This window comes from Podarcis melisellensis (assembly GCF_964234715.1).
Source record: "Podarcis melisellensis genome assembly, chromosome: 8".
Taxonomy (NCBI): Eukaryota; Metazoa; Chordata; class Lepidosauria; order Squamata; family Lacertidae; genus Podarcis; species Podarcis melisellensis.
The window spans coordinates 79,689,092-79,712,503 of record NC_138540.1 but is presented as its reverse complement, the minus strand read 5'-3'; the positions used below and the strand labels follow the sequence as shown (position 1 = coordinate 79,712,503).

Sequence of the window (23,412 nt, the reverse complement as noted above, 5' to 3'; positions counted from 1 at the left end):
GTAGGTTTGTGTATACTGTTCTTGGGTGGTTATTTTATATTTGTCCACAGTCTCCTGGACTAGGCAAGCTGCTGCTGCTTTCTTCTTTTTTAAAGTGTAAAAATGTGTTTTGTTTTGAACCATAGGTGCAACATCCTTGTCTGAGGACTAACCCCCAGTCACCTGGTGCAAGGTAAAGCAGTACTTTCCAGACCGTACATCTGAGCACATAATTGCTTCCCTTCCAAGCTGCAATAACAGTTTAACAACCAAGAGGAAGAGCTTTTACTGCTGAAGCATTAAATGTTTTTTGCCTAATGATTGAAAATAGTAAAATCCTAGCCTCTGATGGTTAAGGCAGCATTAAAGGGGAATAATAAGGGCTGGCATTTAGACAGGGCCTTTCATCTTAGAGGATCAGTTGTAACCTACATATAGATGGAGGGGCTTTTGTCCATTCATTCAGGGCCAGCGTCTCCGGTGGAGTTTTGTCCCAAGTGCCAAGCCACTAGGGGGCGCAACACATCCATTCAGGGTCACAAACACAAATATACACCTCCCACTCCTTTCTGTAATAGGGGGTAATTTGGTGGTTACCTGCAGAGTAGTCCCAGTGGTGCAGCTAGATGGTTTTTTGAGTCTGGACTTAATAGTCTTAGAGGGGGCACTTACCCAGCACTCCACTTCTGCTTCACTTTAAGGGCAGGTGTCTGCCCCACTCCACTTCTAGTGTGGGTTTACGGCAAGATTGGTGCACATGTTTTGTAGAATTTGCTACCTGCTTAGATTGTAACTTTGCTGTCCAAGGCAGCATATCACTCCTGTTTCATAAAATATACCAAGTGTTCTTTATTCCTCTGCATGAGAGCTTCTTGTGGTCATAAGGTTAAGGGTTGACACACATCCAGAGTGAGCACATGTCATAACTCCAGCAAAAAGGTCCTAAAACCTCTTGGCAGTGTGTATGTGAACATACAGGAGTGCTGGCTGCACACCTGTGAGTCCAGGTGCACACTGGCAACAGTGGAAGATGGCACAACCTTCCCCTAATACTCAAACCAATGGAACAAGAAAGGAGATTCCATTGAACATCAGGAAGAACTTTCTGACATTATGCGCTGTTCGGCAGTGGAATGAGCTCCCTTGGGAGGTTGTAGACTCTCCTTCATTGAAGGTTTTAAAGCAGAGGTTGGATGGTCATCAGTCATAGATGCTCTAGCTGAGATTCCAACATTGCAGGGGGTTAGACTAGATGACCCTTGGAGTCCCTTCCGACTCTAAGATTCTGTGATTCCTTTTCATTCTGCTGATTGCAGCCCTGGCCCATATGCCCTAAGCTCTTGCCCTGACAATAGCTTTCTCCCCAGTGCTCAGGACACAGAAATCAAACAGTCAGGTCAAGATGAACCTTTTTGGTCCAGGCCTCTGCAGAGTGTACCCTTCTATTTGACCAAAGAGAAAATGAAAAGTGAATGTTAATGTATTGCATTGTTTAATTGAATGGAGCTGTTTGTGACCCACCCTGGGACTGCACGGTAAAGAGAGGGTCATAAACGCCAATAAATATTTATTTTAGATAGCTTATATTCCCACTCATCAGCAGTAAACACCAAACAAGAGCAATATCATTCAAAGCGGCTTGCAACATTTTAAAAGAATAAAATGCCCTAACCAAGGATGCAACAATATTATATTTTAACCGCTGTGTGGGGCATAATTACGCTTTCTGTTGTTGCCTCAGTCAGCGAAATTTGAGCTGGCGCTGGTAAAGAGATCTCTGATATTTTAAAAAAGAGAAAAGGAAAGATGGGATCTGAAAATCTGTCCTGTGTGCAGAGACACAGATGTATACATTTAAAGCACATACGAAGCATGCACAGCCCCCCAAGAATCATGGGAATTGCAGTTCCTTTGGGGTGCTGGGAACTCTGTGAGTTGTAAGCTAAGTTCCCCTTATTACTTGGAGGAAGTGAGAGGAGTTGAATTGTGGGCATCTTAGCCACACTTTAGGGTGCAGGAAGCTGACCTTGAGGGGGCAGAACTCCTTTCACGCTCCAAGGCAGACGTACCTGCTACAGCTTCTTCTCATTTTGAAGGATCCTGGATCAAATGCGAGAACTGCTTTTCGCTTTCTCATCGGTCAAATGGAAGGGTATAACTTTGCTCTCAGTTCTGTCTGTAGATTGCTTAATGGAGCTGCGGATTGTTAAGAGCGGCCCACCAAATGTGCCGTGGATGTGATTAGTAGATACCGAGTTTCCTTCCATTGAAATACAGCACAATACATTTTGAATGGTTGGTATGGAGCGGTGATGTGAATGCACGGGCAAAAAAAGCCATTAGCTTTGCATTTTGGCAGAAAAAATGATTTTCTTTTAAAGACGCCTCACCAAGAATTACACATTCTGTAATAATGAAAAGGCTGTTTGCAGGAGCTGTTTCCTTTGCATAATGCGCATATGTATAATACATATGCTTTTCAGTGCATATTTCACAATTCCTCGCAGCATTAATGCTTGCATATTTTAGGGGGCTCAATTCTTTACCAATCTTGCGACTTGAAATAACTTACAGTAATAACATGATTACTGCTTTAATAATTTTGTTACGTTCACCGTTAAGAGGATTACTATTTTGGTTTGTGGTGGGTTTTTTTCCAATTCGCCGGCAGCTTTGGGGTGGCGCAGGGCTACAGAACACTGTGCATAATAAAGAATAATATATATATATTTTTTTTGCTTTTTTCATTTTTTATTTGCAAAGGAGCGTTTGCTGCCCTGGACGGCCCCAACCTTCCTCTCTGCTAGGTGCTGATGAACTTCAGGGAGAGAGCAGGAGCGCGGGTGTTGTTTTTCCTGGAGTGGGCGGTGCCAAGAGGCGGCACCGCCCCTTCCCCGGAAAGCCCCTCCTCCCCGCTCTCCCTCCCTCCCTCTCCCGCATGGGAGTTGTAAACAGTTGCCTCCCCCTTCTCTGGGCAGGCCCCGCCCCCTCCCGCCGCGGGCCGGCCCCCCTCGCCGCATCTCATTAGCATAGATTAACGCTGGGGGAGCTCGAGTGCAGGTGCAGAGCCGGCGAGAGGGAGAAAGAGAGAGAGAGAAAGAGACCGGAGGGGAAGCGGCAGGATGCGATCGGCAGGGAGCGGCGGCGGCGGCGGCAGGCACTCGCCTTTGGTGGCCGCGGCTGGGATTTTACTGCTGTGCGTTGCTGGCAGAGGTAAGCGCGGAGGAGACGCGGAGATCGGCGGGGGGGGGGGTCAATCTACCCCCCTTCTCTCTATCTTTCTCTCTCTCTCTCCCTCCACCCCCCCGGCTGCTTCTTTATCCCACCCCCTTCCCGGGCTGCTGTGGGCGATTCTGCGCTGGCATTGCCCGCTTGTCCTCTACGCGTTGGAAGCGCTCCTGCAGCGAGCGAGGAAGGAAAGCGCCGGCTGCGCGCAAAGGAGGAACCGCGGAGAGCGCGGGGCAGCAGGGCGGGGGCGGGGAGAGCAGGAGAGACCCCCGCTGCCTGCGCACGGACCCACCGGGTCATCCCCGGCCCGCTTGGGGGGCTGCCCTCCCGGCGCCGGTCTCTCTCACCCCTCCCTGCAGCCTTCCCGGGCTGCCCCGTGTCGCCACTCCGAAGGGTGAAGCTGGCAGGCAAGGCGGGCAGCTGCCTGGTCTTCTTTCCCCGTTGGGGGGGGGCGCTTTCCGGAGGGACCGCGGCCCTGGCGGAGGGAAGGAGGGAGGGCAACCTCTGCGCACTGTAGGGTTTCAACTCCTCCCCCCCCCCTCCGCCTTCGCAACCCGCATTGTGTGACCCTAATATTCGCCGCGGCTGCTGCAGCAAAGGGGTGTGTGGATAGGGGGAAACAATGGCATGGTTCCCACCCGCCCCCTTTTTCTTGTCACTGCAGTGGTGGTGGTTGCCGGGCTTTGTTAGAGGGCGCTTTTTGTGTGTGCCCCCCACTTTATCCTTCGACCTGTGGGCACATTGGGGCACCCCGTTTTCTGCATGCTCTCTCCCTCGTAGTACCTTTCTTCTCCTTTTTTTTTTTAGCTGGGTGTCGCCTAGGGCAAAGGCTGTGCCCTGGAAGGTTAGGCACCAGTGCCCCGTCAACTTCAAAATTGGATTGCAGGGAGGTGGGGGGGGGGCGAGACCTGCCTGCTTATGTCTTTGGGTGGGGTGGGATCCTTGCAGTTCCTTGACCTTTCTCTATGCTCCCCCCCCCACCAACCATGCAAAATAGTACATTTTCAAGCCCAGCGTCAGGAAAGGTTCCAGTTCCTTACATTGCCATTCTTGTGGCTTCGTTTTCGGCTTTTGCGTGCGTGTATTTACATTTTCGGTTGGTCTAACTTTTTAATCCCCTCCCCACCGGAGATCGCAGTTCTAAAAAAAGGGTATCCAGATAGCTACATCATCTCTTCTCCGCTCCCGCCCGCTTCCCACCTTCCTCCTCTTACTCTCTCCCTCTCATCCTTTCATCCCAGCCTGTGCCTTGAGTTTGTAGAATAGAATATAAAACTGCCTGGCTGTATTCCCGTCGACCTCGGAGCGAATCCACATCCCTCCCTGCTTTTCTTTCATTGATTCATTCTCTCTCTCTCTGTACTGAGAATCAAGATGGGCTGACAGTTGGCCTCGTCTCTATGCAAATCTTTCAAATTTTGTTTTGATGGGGGGGGGAATTACAGGAACATGCACAAGTAAAAATGGCGGTCTCCAAACCCCCCACTCCCCAGTTTTCCAAATCCTGGGTATCCTTCAGTTCCCATCTGATGCAGTTAGTGTTGGGGTGGCAGTGGGTGGGTGAGTGGCAGGAAGTGACTGGAAAGAGAACAAAGCCCTTCGGAATAGGATTTAGCCTTACCAAGAGGAAACAAAGAAGAAACAAACTAAGTACCGTTTGGTCCCTTTGATAGACCAGCTAGGCTGAAACTAAAACGACAGAATCTGAGCAGGCCGGCATTCCTTGGACTCCCGAAGCTCAACTGGCTTCTGGATCCAGTTTTGTGTGTGTGAGGCAGGGAATGAGCTTCCGCCTCTGCCTCCCACCTTGACATGGGCAGAATTCCTTGAGAAGGTCAGAATTCCAAGCCTCCTTTTGCGGCTCGCTGAGGAGGGCAGAGTGCTGAACTTTACTTGCCAGCGGCTGGCATCTCCATCAATCAGCCTCTCTTTGGAGAGGTCAGTCTGTGGATGCTCAGGCAAAAGTTCCAGCATGGCTCCCAGCCTGCAGGCCTGTCAGGTGTGCATCTCCCTAGTGGCGTTGTGTGATCCTTCCGTGCAAGCTGTCCACCTCTCCGTCCTTCACTGCTCAAGGATGCAATTATAAGGCAGGCGAGTGAAGGTTTGGGATGATGAATTAAGCGTGGCGTTGCGCACATGGGGCTTTCTTTGTGTGGGCCTGCATGAGTGCCATTTCCATCCCTTTCATCTTTGCTTCTCTGAGCTGGTCCTCCGTACACTTTCCCTATTGGGAAATGCTTCTTCCTCTGCTCCCCCCCCCCAAGACTCCCCTCCTTTCAAACTAAATTGGTTTATTTCATCACCATGTGAAGCCAGGGAGACAGGTTGTAATGATGAAGGACTTGGAATAAATGGGCACCCAGTCACCCTGGCTCAATCACATCACAAAGCACTTAATTTTTAAAAAATATATATATAAACTTCCTGCATTTATAATCCCCCTTTTCCTCTAAGGGGCTCAAGGCCGCATGCTTGATTACCCCTGACTCCATTTTATCTTCACCACAGCCCTGTGAAGTAGGTTTGGTTGAGAGATTGCAACTGTGATGCCAGCATCAGGGAGCTTTGTGTCCAAGTGGGAATTTGAACCCGGGTCTGGCCTGGTCCTAGTCTAACCGCCACATCGTAATGACATCATCTCCTTTTCCTCCAACTGATGCTGGCTCCTGTGTTTGTCCTAACGGACTAGGGAACACAAAGATAGCAAAGAGACCCAACTTTACTTGATCAGCTAGGTTGGTGTGTGCAAGCTTTTGAGTTGCACAAAACTCTTCATCGAACAGATTTTTTTCTTAGTGGGGACAAGTATTCCTAGATGAAATGCCTTTCCTTGGAAGTAAACACAGGACATGTATACAATTGGTTTTTTTCTCAGAGTTAAACATCTGGGACCATCTCTGTATACATATGGTTCTGGGTTGTATGGAGCAAGCCCTTCTTTTGAAACCCAGAATTCTGGGGTGAATTGAAAATGCCAAATGCAGCTTTTTCCTCCCCTCCCCCCCCGGAACTCTCGTTATTGTTTTTTCACCCAGTGACAGTGGGGGTTTCCAGTTCAGCACTAGACTGGTTTTCAGTTTTGGTTTTGTTCCCTCCTGCCTTATAGAGAGCCCGGAAGCTTGTTCGCTTTGCCAGCTCTTCCAGGCTTGGCCAGGTTTCACTGGGGGCTGAAAAGTGTGTGTGTGTGTATGCGCAGCTCAAAATAAAGTTGGGGTTACTTCTTCTTGCCCTCTCCCTAACTGCATCCAAAAAGCAGGGTGGGTGGGGAAGGGAGCCATTCTAGCAACAGGAGAAAAACAACAACCCCACAACCCACAACTTTTGAGGTGTAGAAGGACGTTTGAAAGGCAAAAGCTCTGGCTGCTAAATGAAAGGGTTTGCTCAGCTGAGAGGCGAGATGCTTTTAGAGTTGGAAGAGGGGGAGTGGGGGTGGGTAGTTTTCAGCCAGCAGGGGAAGGAATCGAAGAAAGTGATAGGGAGAAGAGAGCCAGGAGGGCTGGGGATCCGGGGTTGCTTAAAAAAATGGGGAAGTGGGGATGGGAGCCAGCCTTGACTTTAATTTTTGTGACTTTGCAATGAACTCGCTTCCTTCCCTTATCGGAGCCAGCAGGTCCATGCAGTGGGTAATTGCATTCCACTTTAATCAATAGCTGGAGTAAATCTACTTTCTAGGTCACTGAGGGAGGGGTGAGGGTGTATGTGTGTTTCTACTCCCTGTTGCCCCCCTCCTCATTTCCCTACTTCTGTCATCATGCAAGTGGCTGTTTCTTACAAGGGGTGAAGTGTGTTAAAAATAAGGTTGCCAGATGAAAACGCCCCCAAATTGGGTACCCGCAGCAGCAGCGTGGCAGAGTAGAACTTCTCCTGTTCGGGACAGGATATGATTTAGTTTTTAAAAAAAGATGTATTGCGTTGTGCACCTCCTTAGACATCACAGCCCTTGGCCTGGATGCCCCTCCCTGGAACTCTAGTGTCAGGGGAAGGAACTCTGCATATGCTCAAATGCCGCCTTTTCCCTGTAGTTGCCCGGCCTGGCAACCAGCTCTGGGTTTCTATCCTCCTTTTTGTGAAGCTGGATTCCCCCCCCCCTTTTCCTAGGAAGAAGGGACTGTCTCTTAAATAAAAGCACTCTGGCAGCCTGGCCTGTCAGATGAACATTTCTGAAATAAAGGGCTCTCTGAAATAATGGAGTTTGAAGTAAAGGACGGCAATTATTTTCTATGAAGCTCTGATATTTAACGAGGGTGGGGGAGGAACAAAGCAACATCCTGAAAATCGTAGAGGTTTTATGAGGTTCTGGAGTGCTAGGCAGTAGCTCAAAACCAACGTTGCCCGTTCAAAATGTGGAATACTGTAGTGGTGTGGGGTTTTGAAACAAAGGGCTACCCATTCCCCTTCTGTGGAGGAGGAACGGGAACCTCTGTTGTGCTCTGCAGTGTAGCAAAGTGAACTAAGGGACACTTCTCAGAATGGGGTGGGCGTCTGACAGCTCTGTATGATTAGCAGCCTTGTTGTTCCTGGTGGGGGGGGGGAGTCAGATTTCTCTCCCCCCATTTCCCACAGTTGGTGACTAAGGTGCACACTAAAGCACCCATTCAGTTTCTGAGACAGCCCCCCCCCCCAATCATGAATGCACAGTCCTAAAATTGCATCCAAGGGAAGCTATGTGCGGGCACTCTGGCAACTGGGCCCTTTTATGCAAATGTGCTTACAAAACACTTGCTCCGCTTTGATGCCAGAATTAATTGTCGGGAGGACTTTAAAGAAACATCATTTCTTAATGCACAAAATAGCTGCTGTGGTGCGACTGGGACTCTGGGTGGCTTCTGTTTTCCTGTGTTTTTTTTTATAGCGTTCCAGTTTCTCCCTCCTCCCTCCTGCTTGCTCTCCATTGCTGTTTTGGGTGTTTAGCAAGGGTTGAATAGCGAGAGAGAAGCGCCTCTCGGTCTGTGCCAGGTTTTGTGATGGCTCAAACCCGGAGCTAGTTCTCAGTGACAGGGCTCACTTTCTGTCGCATGCGAAGCAAAACATAGATGCCTCTGTGCATGCACAGACTGCATCCTCCCCCAGCTCTTTGCTTACGTTTATTATTGTAGGCTAAATGTGAAATACTGCCTCTGGCCCACACCTGTCTCAGGTGTGGGGGACATTCAGTCCTCCAGATGTTGCTGGACTACAACTCCCATCAGCCTCTGCAAGCCTGGGATGGTGGGAACTGTAGTTCAGCAGTATCTGGAGGGCCAAAGGATCCATTGAAACAGTTAAAATGGGAACAGAGGGATAGCTAGAAAAGGGGGATGGGAAGGTGGTTGCAGTGGGTGTCTGTAGCTCAGCAGGGAGAAGTAGTACCCCAAACTGGAAGCTGAATCCTATAAATTCGTGGTGGGTACATACAACTGGCTAGTGGTGGCCATCCTGTGACTTATCAAGGATATAAGTGGTCTTATGGCCAGGCAAGGGGTAGCAGACATGGCGCCCTCCAGATGTTTGGCACTCCAACTCCCATCAGCCCCACTCAGCCTAGCTGATGGGCAGAGATATTGAGAGTTGTAGTCTGAAACATCTCAATGGCACCATGTTGGCTACCGCTGGGCTATGCCCAAAGACCAAACCCAAGGCAGACTGTTTGCCCATCAGTGTACCTCTTGTTAACCATATCAATATAATCTCCGAAGAACCTGCCGGTTCAGGCCAATGGCCCAGCTAGCCCAACACTAGTCAGTCACAGAGGGGCTGACAGGATGCCTCTGGGAAGCTCAAGAGAAAGATATGAGTGCAACAACGCTCCAGGAATGGGCATTCAAGAGAGGCATACTGCATTCAGCAGTGGAGGTACTGTGGCACAGAGGGAACCCAGATTCTGTGACATAGCTGAAGGCTCGGTTCTGCTCTCAAAAGTGGTGCAGGCCTACATGCACATTTGGCCTTCTGGTACCCTCCATCCTAGTGACAAAATGGTGGTGGTGGGCATAGGTCTCAACCACCCTATGGGATGACATGAAATGGCAGGGGTACTGGGAAGAATTCTGCTTCCCTAGCAACTCCCTAAGGTGCAGATCCTTGCACTTCTGAGAACTCTTGCGTCAGGGCACGTCCACACACCATACATTGAAAGCACATCCACCACATGGCTCCCTTCCCCACACTGAAAAATCTTAGACACTGTAGTTCCCCCTCGCAGAACTGTAATTCCCAGCACCCTTGCCCAAGAGAACTATAATTCCCAGGAGTCTTTGGAGGCAACTCATGTGATTGGGTCATGTATGATGTGGGTCTGCCTTGCGTAGAGGAGAACTAGTTATCCTGGAAATGGTTGCAGGAGATTCTCAATGGAGCAAAGTGCCCTTTGGCTAAAACCAGGGATCCCCTGTGCCTCCCCTGCTATAGACAGCCATGTGTATCATTTCAGTGGAGAAGCATACAGTTAATGGGTTTCTGTTTACACCTCCACCATTTGCATGCTAGACAACATTCTTTCTTTTTTTTACCTTAAAAACTAACAAATTTATTATGGCATGAGCTTTTGTGAATTACAGCCCACCTCTGCAGATGCATGAAGTGTTATCCTGAGTTGCAGTTATATTATATTCCTGGCTGTGTTGAGGGAAGGAGGGGTAGTTCTTCTAATAACCAACTTGAATGGGAACTGGGAGAGGAAGGTCCTGATGGAGCTGGTCTTTCAGCAGAGAGGATGGAGTGGCCCTTCCTGTCTCTGCCTGTGCACTGCAAGGAAAATCTTGCCTTGACTTCCCCAACCCGGTGTCCTCCAGATGTTTTGGGCCACAACTCCCATCAACCCCGGCCTGCACAGCTAGGGCTGATGGGACCCCGGCTGGTCTGGCCGGGGGCAGATGGAAGCTGTGGTTCCAAACACCCGGAGGGCACCTGGTTGGAAAAGCCTGGCCTAGCAGGATGCTGCTCTAACTGCCTCTCATTGCATGCTAGACAACATTCTTAATGTGTGTGTGTGTTGTGTGTGAGAGAGAAGACAAACGAAGTTTGCCAACCTTGATTAAAAGCAACAACACTCTGAGCATGTGCAGTTCTGCATTTTAAACCTGCTCAGACCGTAGCACCATCATGACTCCAGGAACAAAATGCAGTTTTGCTTCTTCTGCACTGACACTAAAAGCAAAAATAATAAAGTGAGCATCTGTGACCGTGTCTATGCCCAGCTGGCCCACGCCATGACTATAAAATGCCTTCAGAAATAAGAAAGGATGCTGAGGCTGTCAGTAGTATTAAGTCCTGGCATGCCCATTCAGGCCCAAGTGCTGGCATCTGTTTGAAGCTGCCTCCATCACCTGGGCGGTCAGTTTGGGGCTTCTCTGGGCTGCAGGAGCCTAGACTTCAGCTCTGAGGTCCAGCTGTGGCTGCATCACGTCCTGGGGCATCCAGGGTTCAAACCAGTCACTCCTCTTTTGCCCTTCCCTTTAGCTGGAGTAGCCCTTTTTGAAACCAAGATGCCCCTGCCCTTGGCTTGTCAAAGCAACAATACTTGTGTCAGGTTTAAGAAGTCATACCCTTAGGTGGTGGGAACGCGGGTGGCGCTGTGGGTAAAACCTCAGCGCCTAGGACTTGCTGATCGTCAGGTCGATGGTTCGAATCCCCACGGCGGGGTGCGCTCCCGTTGCTCGGTCCCAGCGCCTGCCAACCTAGCAGTTCGAAAGCACCCCCGGGTGCAAATAGATAAATAGGGACTGCTTACTAGTGGGAAGGTAAACGGCGTTTCCGTGTGCTGGCCTGGCTCGCCAGATGCAGCTTGTCACGCTGGCCACGTGACCCGGAAGTGTCTGCAGACAGCGCTGGCCCCCGGCCTCTTAAGTGAGATGGGTGCACAACCCCAGAGTCAACTGGCCCGTAGGGGCAGGGGTACCTTTATCTTTACCTTACCCTTAGGTTATCTTAACATACGTTTCTGATGCTTCGTCCCACTGTATAATTTACAAAAAAGAAGTTTCATGGCGCAGCCTTTGAGCCAGAACCCACTCCCTGCAAATCCCCCCAAAACATGGGAGCTGGTGAGAGGGCACTGTGTGTGTGTGTGTGTGTGCTTTTGAAGCAAATGTTGCAGACATTGAAAAATCACACTGCCAGTTGCAGATGGCCAATTCAAAACCCGTTGATCGCTGAGGGATTTGTCCTCATATGGCAGTTTTCTTTATGGATGTCTACTTGTTTCTTCTTTTTTTGTTTTCGGGGGCTTGTTCTGGTGTGCTTGGTTTGCGCTGTGCGGCGCCGTGTTTGCCTGAGGCAGCTAATTCCATCTTGTGGCAGAGGAAGGGGTCTTGAACTTGGTCTAAAAGGAGAGAGTGGAAACGTGAGACCCGCCGGCCAGATTCAGCCCCCAGAGACTTCTCATCTGGGCCCCAGCGTAACCCCTGCTCCTACGGGTTTATTGAGTCTCTGTGCCACCTTTGTCTCCTGGTTGTTCAAGATGGTGTGCATGGTTCTCTGCCACAACAACACTGTGAGGTAGGTTAGGCTGAGAGGCAGGGTGAACACTGGTTTTCCCCCTGGTCCTAGTCTGACACAGTAACCACTGCCTCACCCTAGCAATCACCCACAGGCACACAACCCGGGCGGTCCAGCCACTTTCTCCCAAGCGGAGGCTCAGACTACACATGATGGCAGTAGACACCTACCTTTTAAATGTGGATCTCTATAATTGTGTATAAGGGTGTGTGTCTTGAAAAGCAAAGGAGCATTCGGAAGCCTCCGCCCACAATTCCTGCCTCCTTTCCTTCAGCTGGGTTCTGATCCTGGAAAGGAGCATAGGTGGGAGGAAAGCCTTCCCCCATCCCCCACCATCCCCTGGGGGGCTTTTCTTCCATCCCACCTCAGACAGACTGAGGCAGATCTGCATTTCAAATATACAAACAGATCTGCCACAGTCACATGGAGTATAGGCCTATTTAACATCTTTCTTCCCCAGTGTGAACACTGAGAGGCTTGGGGCAGAGAACTCCTTCACAGGTCCCTGTCTGAGGCCAGTTAATCCTAGGAGCAGAGCTGGAGAGTGTGTAGGATCAAGGGTGTTGCTGGTGTGGAAGCAGGACTCAGGGATACTCAAGCTGGAAGGGAAATAAAAACTCAGTCAGTTTTGCAAGAACTGGTTTTGAACCTGGAGCGCATGACAAGAGACCTATATGGAACTACTATCCCGGTGCAGGTCCAGGAGTGACTGAGATTCATACCTTTACAACCACTTCCCTGCCTTCCTGGTTTCCTGCTGGTTTCTTCCTGCTCCTGAGTAGACCTCTGATGTAGACCACTTCGGAGTTTGAAGGTGGGTGTGGTAATCATTGTGGTGTTGGTAGGGTTGCCATAAGTCCAGAATTTCGTGGATGCACACAGAATATTGGGGCCACAAGCAGTGCTGGGACGGAATTTGGCTAAATGCCTGGGAAAATCTGGATGTTCAGCAGCAGCCCATGTCCCCCCCCCCCTCAGAAATAGCTCAGAATGTCCAAATTCTTTGCAATTTTGCAAAAAAAACCAAACCAAACAAAACTCAACAATTTTGGCCAAAAGCTAAAAAAAAACCCCACCCCAGAACTTTGGCCAAAATTTTAAAAAACCCTCAACAACTATGTTTGAAATATGACAACCCTAGGTGTTGACAGCAAGATGCCCATGGGACAGAGCAGCCCAGTATCTCCTTCTGTGGATTCCATGCTTCCTTCTCTGATAAGGCCATAAGAGGAGCCTCCTGGATCGGGCCAAAGGCCCATCTAGCCCATAACTCTGCTCTCACAGTGGCCAGCCAAATGTCTGGCAGAAGCCCATAAGCAGAACCTAAGCACAACAGCCATCTCTACACTTGTTCACAGCTACTGGCATCCAGAGGCATATGTTGCTTCTGACAATAGGGGTAGAAGAATGTCACCACTGGAGCCATTGATAGCCTTCTGCTCCATGGAGTAAAGAGTCCTGGGATTCTTTCAGACACAAAGTCCTTTCTGGGGTCCTGGTCAGATTAAACCCTGGCCGTGCTTCAGCTGTTGCCTCCTGTGCACAAGCCAAAAGAGTGAGGGCAATGGCAGCCTGCCATTGGGGGCTGTGTGCCTGGGAGTCAGTGGGCAGAGTCATTGTTGCTGGACGTCCAGCCCTTGTTCCATATCTTTTTAAAAAATAAATAAATTAGCCTTAAAGTGTAAGTGGTCAATGTTGTTTTCCCTCCTGCTTTGACTGTTGGATGAAGGTTTCACCACTGCTGTATAAAATGGTCCACAAAAGCATGTGGCAAAGATCCGTCTCAGATTCTCGAGTCAACTAGCGAACCTTGCCTCAAATTGTAGGCCCCACGGGCACAGGGTTTGGTGGTGGTTCTCGGAGCACAAAGCAAGATGGAGGGAAGGCAAGAAGAGAGAGCAGGAGATGAGCAGAACAAATAAACAATCATTTGAGTGGCCGAATAATGATTTGAACCAAGGCTCTCCAACTCACAAGGCCAACATCTTCTGAGGCCCTTCTTTGTGTGCCTCCTCCTCAAGAGGTCAGGAGGGTGGCAACATGAGAATGGGGCCTTCTCTGCAGTGGCTCCCCGTCTGTGGAATGCTCTCCCCAGGGAAGTTCACCTGGTGCCTTCACTATACACCTTTAGGTGAGAGGCAAAAATGTTCCTTTTTAACCAGGCCTTTCCTGACCTGATCTACATCCTATACCCTTTTTAAAATGCTGGCTCTCTTTAGGTTTTTTTTTAAATTGGGCTGTTTGTATTTTGATTTTATGTATGTGATCCTTTATGTGAACCACCGTGAGACCTGGGGTATAGGGTGGTATAGAAATAAAACAAACAAATAAAAATAAAATAAATAAACAATATCCCTTATTGTAGCACTAGTGGGTCAGAGTTTTGACCAGGACCAGGAAGGTTCAGATTCAAATCACTGCTCAGCCTTGACGCTAGTCAGATGATTTTGGGCCTCCCTCTCTGTCTGATAAATCTACCTCACAGGATTGTTTTGGGGATAACATGGGACAGTAAAAACAATACAGCTTTGGGCTCCTTGGAGAAAAAGCGGGATAGAAATGTAATAAGCACAATCCCATTTGACCGTACATCGTGCCGTTTAGCATCCTGGCATTGAAAACAGATTCTGGAGCTGAGCCCAGGCTCTGCTTAAGCCCCTGCACCTCTTCTGCCCCGAGCCTGAGTTGTTTCTCTGTTCTAGCCATTGCCTGTCTCTCTGCTTCCTTCCCCGGGGTGGCTGGGAAACTCTGACATCTGCTACGTTACAGCCGCATCTGTTCCAACTCTACAGACAGAGACTCTCACCTAAGAGATCTACAGCAAACCTTTTTAGAACTAAAATAGCCACCTGATGAAGTTAAACAACAGATCAACAGAGCCAGACTGATACCCAGAGAGAAGACAGACCCCCAAAAGAAAATAACAGAGCACCACTAGTAATCACATGCAGCTCCCATGTTAGAACCGTTCAACGCATTGTCAGAGATCTACAGCCTCTCCTAGACAATGACAGTTCTCTTTCTCAAGCTCTGGGAGGAAGACCTTTCATTGCCTACAAACAGCTACCCAATATTAAACAACTCCTAACCCACAATAATACAACAACCAGACTTAACATGGACACTGGTGCCAGAGTCTGCAATAAACCCAGATGCCAACTTTACTGCCACATACACCTGGACAACACTGGCCCCAACAACATCAACCATACCATCTCAGGACTATTTAATTGCTCATCTTCTAACATTGTGTATGCCATCAAATGCCAACAGTGCCCTTCACCTCTCTATGTTGGACAAACAGGCCAAACCCTACGCCAAAGGATAAATGGACATAAATCTGACATCAGGAATCACAAGACAGAGAAACCAGTAGGAGAACACTTCACTCTCCCAGGGCATTCTATACAAGATCTCAAAGTAGCTGTCTTGTTACGAAAGAATTTCAGAAATAGACTGGAAAGAAAAGTTGCTGAATTGCAACTTATTACCAAACTTAAAACCATGGATTATTACCAAACTTAAAAACAATGTCTGAATAGAGACATTGGATTCTTCTCTCATTATACATGATAAAGCTATTTTTAGTCATCTCACCCCTTGCTTTTTTCTGTAAGACCAATTACAGTCGTTAAGCACACCTATCAGCCAGTCACCCACTCCCACCACCTTTCTGAGTAATACCCCTCCCCACCCTCTCACTATCGTATTTTTCACTCTATAAGACACACTCCCCCCTCCAAAAAGTAAGGGGAAATGTGTGTGCATCTTATGGAGCGAATGCAGGTGGGAGACTCTGCTCAGCGCTCCCTTTAAAGAGCGTACAGAGTGTGTGTGCGGCTCTTGGGGGCTTTTCCCCCAGGAGGGAGAAGGGCTGCTCTTCTCCCTCCTGGGGGAAAAGCCCCCAAGAGCCGCATACACACTCTGTACGCTCTTTAAAGGGAGCATGGCTCTTGGGGAACCTTATCCGTGCGCATCCTCTCCCGGGCAGGGGATGAAGGCTCCCCTTGCCTGGGAGAGGCTGCACACAGCAATCCCATAAACCAGGACAGCACAAGCCAGCTTGCTGTCCTGGCTTCTGGCATTCAGAATATTTTTTTCCTTGTTTTCGTCTTCCAAAAACTAGGTGCGTCTTATGGTCTGGTGCGTCTTATAGAGCGAAAAATACGCTGTATATATAAGAGTCTGGTGACTTGTGTTTCAGTGTATCTGAAGAAGTGTGCATGCACACAAAAGCTCATACCAATAGCAAACTTAGTTGGTCTCTAAGGTGCTGCTGGAAGGAATTTTTTATTTTGTTTCATCTTTAGTCGATCTTTGCAGATCTCTGGGCTGACAGTCTCTTTAGCAGCGGCCGGGCACCAGGACCCAGCTGAAGTAGAGGGGGAGGCGCTGCTGATGCCTGGGCTCTCAGCATGCAGCTCACTCCTCGCCTTCCATTCAGAAAATAATACCCCCTCCAGAAGGGATTGGAACCACTGGGGCGGGAATCTGGATTTGTGAGCAGGCACGAGCATAAGGTCATCTGCTTGGGGAAGAACCTGGAGCTCCCTGATCAGAGCCACTTGGGCGGGTATGGAAGCAGGCAAGCGGCAGCGGCGGCAGCACAGGAAACATTTTTATGCTTCGTTCCTGGAAAAGTTCTTTTTTCTTTTTTGTTAGCTGCGCTGCTTCTTTCATGCTGTGCCTCCCCCTCCCCCTCTGCTTCCCCCAAATCCAGAGTCTGTGTCAAGGATACCCAGTCAGAATTAATTACACAAGTTAATTAAGCTTGTGCACATGTACTTAATTTTTGCATAAATCGTTTTCTTCTTCTGACATTCCGGTTTTTAAAAGGATTTTCTTTGTGTGTGTGTGTGTGTGGTGGAGGAAGAGGAGGAGGAGGGGGACCTTGGGTAACAAAGAGAGAATGAAGAGTGAGGTTAGCAAGAGGAAATGCGGTTGCTCCTTCAGATTGACGTTTTCCGGATTCAGAGCAGGAGTGGCAGTCTTAGAAGCACAGAATCATAGTCACAGAATCATAGAAGGGTAGAGTTGGAAGGGGCCACAAGGGTCATCTAGTCCAAACCCCTGGAATACAGGAATCTTTTGCCCAGTGTGGGGCTCAAACCTACGACCCTGAGGTTAAGAGTATCATGCTGTACTGACTAGCCCTCCAGATGTTACTGCAGATCCCATCATCCCTGCAACTTCTGGAGAAGAGCCATAGGTTAGCTAACCCTGCCATAGGAGATTATTAACCTACCTGTCCATGGGACACGGGTGGTGCTGTGGTCTAAACCACTGAGCCTCTTGGGCTTGCCGATCGGAAGGTCGAAGGTTTGAATCAACTCGATGGGGTTGCGCTCCTGTTGTTCTGTCCCAGCTCTTGCCAACCTAGCAGTTCGAAAGCACACCAGTGCAAGTAGATGAATAGGAAGGTAAATGGCGTTTCCATGCGCTCTGGCATCTGTCATGGTGTTTCATTGCACCAGAAGCGGTTTAGTCATGCTGGCCACATGACTTGAAAAGCTGTCTGTGGACAAACGCTAGCTTCCTCGGCCTGAAAGTGAGATGAGCGCCTCAACCCCATAGTTGCCTTTGACTGGACTTAACCATCCAGGGGTCCTTAACCTTTTTACCTTTTACCTGTTCATCCACCCTGTTATCTTAATTCCTCTCCTTGCTCCCTCTCTGCTGTGCCAATCAGTTGTTAATCCCACCTACCCACCTCCTTTCGCTCTCAATTATTTATTTATTATTAAATCTACATGGAAGCTGTCAAGGATGGCTTATGCATTATTGATGGATTCTCCCCTGCTCCCAATATTATAATAATAATAATAATAATAATAATAATAATAATAATAATAATAATAATAATATACTATACGCAAGATGGCCAACAAGGTAGGGATACTAAAGTAGCAATGAGGGATGGAAAGCTGTAATTGTTGCTAATAATGAATTGTTGTCTGACCCTTTTTACACCAAACCTTCATAGGACTCCATTCACATGTTTCTCAACTTTTATGATCATGAAGACTGTCAGTTTACCAGGTTCCCTTTAATCTGCAGTCTGCATTAGATGTCACTGTAAGGACAGATTTCACAGCTCCTTTTTTGGGTTGAACACTGAGCTTCCCACCTGAGGGCCTGAAGTTTATATAATCAGGTGTTAAGCCAAGGTTACACCAACACCATACATTTAGAGCACATTTGATGCACATACCTTCCCTCAGATAATCCTGGGAACTGTAGTTTGTTAAGGGCATTGGGAATTGTAACTCTGTAGGGAGCAAACTACAGTTTCCAGGATTTTTTGAGAGGAAGCCCTGTGCTTTAACTGTATGGTATGTCTGTGACTAAGGGCGTGGGGGACCAGGTGTTCAAATCCCCACTCAGCCATGAAGCTTACTAGTTGGCCTCGGGGCAGTCACAGTCTCTCAACCTAACCTACCTCACAGGATTGTTGTGAAGATAACGTGGGACAGGAGAGGACTGTGTACTCTACCTACAGCTTCTGGGAGAGATGGTGGGATGGAAATGTAATAATGAAATCAGCAGAAGCGTGTCTGTTTTTAGTTTTGTTCCCAAACATTAGCTCTCTGTGTCCCCACTTCTGCATTCTGTGGTCATCGTCACAACGCTCTTTACCCATGATCGTAAAGAATAAGTCTTCTTTTTTCAAAGATGTACACTTCCTCTAACTTCTAACTTTGGTCTCTTAGCACTTTAGAAGCTCTGGAGAGGTGGGCAGTTTTAAAGCACACCCACCTTGAGTTCTCAGGATAGGGCAGGTTGAAACCCCCCTCCCCCTTTTAGCTTCAGCTCTATGATCCTGGGCTGGAAATAGTTGTTTTACTGGCTGATGAATGAGGTGTGAATTGCTGAAGATGGAGCCTCTCTCAAGCTGTGTTCACACTTGTTCAGCCTCCATCCTGGCTCCCGTCTGCAATCCTTGCTGAACTGTGAACATATTGTAAGACTTGGCAGCTGTAAAGGGACCAGAATAGAATGACTTCTGCTCTCTTTGCCTGGAACCTGTGGCCTTACCTGAATCTCACTTAGAAACTGATTGTGCTGGGGTGGGGAAGGCATCAAATCAGACAGCATGAGAGACGAAAACAGGACAAAAATCTAAGAACATAGGGAAACCTCTTTAAACTGAGCCAGACCCCTGGTCCATCTAACTCATTCCTGTCTACACTGACAGGCTGTGACTCTGCAGGGCTTCAGAAATGCCCTACTTTGGAGACTCTGGGGACTGAACCATGCAAAGCCTATGCACAACCCCTGAGAGATGTCCCTTCCTCTTTCATTTCCCAAGTTGTGTTCCTTTCGGTAGCCTTTTTTACATCGCTTCATCCTCTGAGGAAGCTCCTGTGAGTGGCAGAGGATTATGGGATGTGTGGCAGGATGCTCTTCACAATGGGCCATACCATCACCTCTTGCTAAAGGAGAGCATGGCTTAGCATGCTGGGTGCATGTCCTTTCTGAAAAGCTTCCATTTCATAACTCGTCCTTGAGAAACCTTCTTTAAGCTCAGGGATGGCAAACCTACGACCTGCTAGATGCTGTCAGATTCTGATTCCCATCAGCCCCAGCTAGCAAAGAATGGATGGCCACAAGTTTCCTCACCTGAGCTCTGCCCAGCTTCAGAAGGAGCCCTGGGTTTTCTCCGCGCACAGCTAGCTCGTGAGATTGAAAATCCGCTGCTCTGTTGCCTTTGATACCCGGGAAACATGGCCAGGATTCTCCACGTTCCTGTATCTCAGCATTCAACAGCCCTCAAGACCTCTTTCCTGTCTCAGAAGGTAGAATTGCAATGATTCATCCATGTAAATAAGCTGTGTCTCTTTCTGAGACCACGCTGCCCACAATCCATCCCACCGTAGGCATGCATGCTGATCGTATGGCACAAATTGGTTATCCTACCAGGTGGGCTGTGTTGTATGATGGGGGTTGTAGTCTAGTAACATCTGGGGACCCAAGACTGGGAGAAGGCTGCACTAATAAATACTCTTTTGCTTGGTGGTTAAAGGACAGCTTTCGCTGTTTCTGTGTGGAGGTGGGTTGGGAAAAGGCCTATTAGCCTCCAGAGGAAGATTGCAGATAATGGTCCAGGGAGGCTGACTATTCTGTAGGGATTAATTCAAAGTTCATGGATGTGATCTGGGGTGTGTGTGCATGTGCAACAGAAGATATAGTCACACCAGATTGTAGGGTGTGGCAGCTGGAGGGCTGCCGATCATCTTAAAGGAAGAGGAGTAGAGTTACTGGAAGAAGGAGGTCGTTTGGGGATAAGTAGGTTTTCTCCTGTGACACACATTGTTCATAGCTGCCCAGTTCTTTTTCACCTCTGCCAGCCTTGCTGGGTCTGCCAATCCATCATTGTCCGGATATAATAGGACGGCATTAATGAAGAGACGGGTGCCAAGGAGGCCATCAGACTCCCGGGACAGCCAACAGCGCACGTGGCGGAGAGAGAACTCTTCTCTGGGCACCATGCCTCACTTCCGTCTTGGAAGCCAAACCCAAGAAGTTCTGACCTCCGTTCCTCCGCTGCGGTCTTAAGTGCCTCTTCTTCCCAGAGTCGAGGTGCTCTCAGGTGCTCTGTGTGACCGAGAGCGCAGTTCAATTCCTCATCTAGCCACAAAAGCTCTCCAGATGGCCCAGGCCTGATCATTGCCCTCTGCCTCTCTCTGCAACCTTTGCAACATGGGAGTGTTGTAAGCATGTGAGATGGGTGCTAAAAGCAAGAGCTTTATAAGCCGGCAAATGCTACCGCTATAGATCTGCTCGGGTGTTATGCTTGAATGGGGAATATAAACATGCAGAGGGGGCCCATGCCATCTTGCTCCCAGTGCACCAGCCCCTGCTTGCTTTGCCCCTGAGCTCCCCCCAGTATGGACCCTCCCAGATCAACATAGGAATGTCAAGAAGGGAGTGCACAGGAGCCGGAATAGATAGGGATTTTGGGGGCAGCAGGAATGTCTCCTGCTCCACCTACTCGAATTTACATTCTGTACTCAGGCAAAGGTTGTCTGCACACCATGCATTTAAAGCACATTTGCACCCTCTACCCAGAAGAATTATAGGAAACCAGGGTTGCCAACTTGAATAAAATATTTGGAGGGAGGGGGAGAGGTAAGCCCCACCCTACATAATCAATCACATAGCATGGCACACAACCACCATTTGACTCGCAATGCCCATCAACTTTGGGGGAGCCCAGAGTCCTTAGATATTTTATTGGGGGGGGCTGAAGAGACCTCGGGCCCCAGGATTTGGCTCCTCCTGTTGCTTACCTGTCACAGAGCTACAATTCCCAACACACTTAACAAACTGTCTGTTACAGGCTCCTTCTGTGGGGCGAAGAAATCTCTTGTTTCCTTTTGCTGCAATCCACTCCGGTAAGGGCTGGAACTTGCAGGTTTGTTCTTTCTAATTACACCTGACATATTTTTTTATCTCGCTGTTCTTCTAAAGAGCACTTGGCAACGGCCATGTAGCAATTTGGTTTTTCATCTTCCCACAGGCCCTATGGGATAGGTTAAGTTGTGAGGTGGTCGCTGACCCCAAGGTTTGCGCTTCATGGCCAAAGCACAAGGTTGTGACTTGAAGAAAGATTTGAATTCAGGCCACAGAACAAGTTTGAACCTCTTGTCCGTTGTCTGTGGCACACTGAGTCCCTGGTTTTCTTCCTGAGTGTTGGGACTTTCCTCTAGACAATGGGGGCTCTCCTTCCTTCAAGTTCCTTGACAGGAAGGTGGTCTATAAGTGCAGAATATAAATGGAATGGAATATATATAAATGCACTATAAATTTATATGGGTTTCATGTCAGTTTCGAAAGTTACGGCTTCCCCAAAGAATCCTGGGAGCTGTTGTGTAGAAAGGTTACTGAAAAGGCTCTCGGGTCTCCCCACTGGACTATATTTCCAAGGATTCCCCGGGGAACAAGAGTGCTGTGATGGCAGAGAGACACAGATTCCGTGGCCAAAATTCCTAGACTTGAACGAGGGACAAGATGGTGCAGACATGCACCCAATTCTACGTACAGAAGCCACCTAGTCTGGCAGCTAAATCTTACTTTGACCCGGGTGATGGGATGTGCTCTAGGGCAGCAGCCTAGTTTAGGTGGCTCAATTCAGCTTTGCTGTCCGACACCCCACCATTGAGAGACTGAGAGGCTGAGAGACAGTGACTGAACTGAGGGTGCAGTTCTGCAGAAGCAGCATTTCCTTCCTATCGTTGTGTGGGGCAAAATCGCCCCACTGAAGGTTGCCTTGGTTGCTTGAAGGAACAATAAGGTTTTTAGACAAGGTTGCAGTTTGGCTGACCCTGCTCTAAAGTAGCAGAATCCAGGGGTCCAGACACGTCCCCTGCTCTCTCGACAGCCCCTCACATCCCCAGCCTGCCTCGCCTCTGCAGCTCTCCTGCTTATTGCTCCGTTTCTCTTGCTCTGCCTAATTGTTTCTGCCTTCCCTATTATGTGAACTAAATATTGCCTTCCATAGCTCAGGGCCTCTTCCTACCTTGGCGCGCTCCTTTCGAGATTGTTTTCCCTCCTCTAGGCTACCTGCGTAACCAAGATGGAGTGACCTAGGAGTCCACAAGGAGAACTAATTATTGTATGTTCAGAGGGTGTTTACAGAGCCCATCCCCACAGACTCCCAGCTCTGCTTTCTTTCTCTCCTCTCTGTCTCTCTTCCCTGCTTGCACAGAGCATCCTGAGATGGAGAACGCTGGATCTGGAGCGGCGCTGAGTCCCACTTGGGATTGAGGCAGCGCAACGGCTGCCTTTTAGCACCGACAGAGCACAAGTAATTAACGGCAGCAGCAAAACCCCGTCCTTCTCAGAGCAGGCTTGCTGGCTGCTTATGCAAAGATCTTCTGCATCTTTGTTGGGACGCGGCCATTTTGGTCCTCCCCGGAGTGGCAGCTGGGATTTGTTTACTTGCTGCGCAGGAAACTTTTGCTTAGGCTTGAGATGCGGCTGACTCTGGACTGGAAACGGGGGCATTTGCATGTTTGGCTAACATGAACCGATGGCCCTGCACAGTCAGTATGTATTTGCTGTGTTGGGAAAGAATCATCAACAACTTGTTCCGGGTCAGATAGGCCGTTGCCCAGGGGTTTTCCTTCTCTGTCTCACCCCACTTCACCCTGCAGTGTCTGGCTTGGCTTGCTTGCTTTTGAGTTTTTTTTACTTTCTAAGCACCTTTCTACTTGTTCTGTGTGGATGGAGACAGCAGAGGTTGGTCCATTAGCATGAAGCGGGCACTGCTCCACCTGCCATAGCCTGCTACCACCTGTCTTCCTAAGGGTGCAGGCGGTTGGCATTGCTTCCTCCTCTTTAGTCTTAGTTGTTGCCCTTGCAGAAGTCCAGGAGGAAAAGCTAGAGCTTGTTGGTTTTGGCACTGGCTCCTCCTACTGCTGGGCTCCCTGCCTGCTGACCCACCAGCTGCAGTGGGCACCAGCCACCATGGCAGAGACTCTGCCTAGATTGTGAGCCCTTCCAGGCTGTTGCTGTTTTGCAGGTAGATGGCAAGCTCAGGTCGTGCAGTTAAAGTGGATTTAGTTCTGGGCAGTGAGTAGACGATTGGTCTTGCCTTGGTAGGGAGTCATTGATCGACTTTCGACTGCTTTGGATTCCTGGAAGCAGCTAAATAACACTCTCCTCCCCATAGAGATGGGGAGCTGGAAATTCACTTCTCATTTAAAGGGGAACCTACCCAATTCACAC

General features: G+C 48.9%; 1 protein-coding gene across 1 annotated transcript in view; it reads left to right on the top strand.

The window, feature by feature from the left end:
• The first annotated feature begins 3,010 nt into the window (after positions 1–3,010).
• CADM4 (cell adhesion molecule 4) overlaps positions 3,011–23,412 on the top strand; it is a 131,783-nt gene continuing 111,381 nt past the window's right edge. The window contains exon 1 of the mRNA XM_081922256.1: positions 3,011–3,192. Within this exon, the coding sequence (XP_081778382.1) occupies positions 3,102–3,192 (91 nt within the window). The 5' untranslated portion in view covers positions 3,011–3,101. The remainder of the gene's footprint in view (positions 3,193–23,412) is intronic.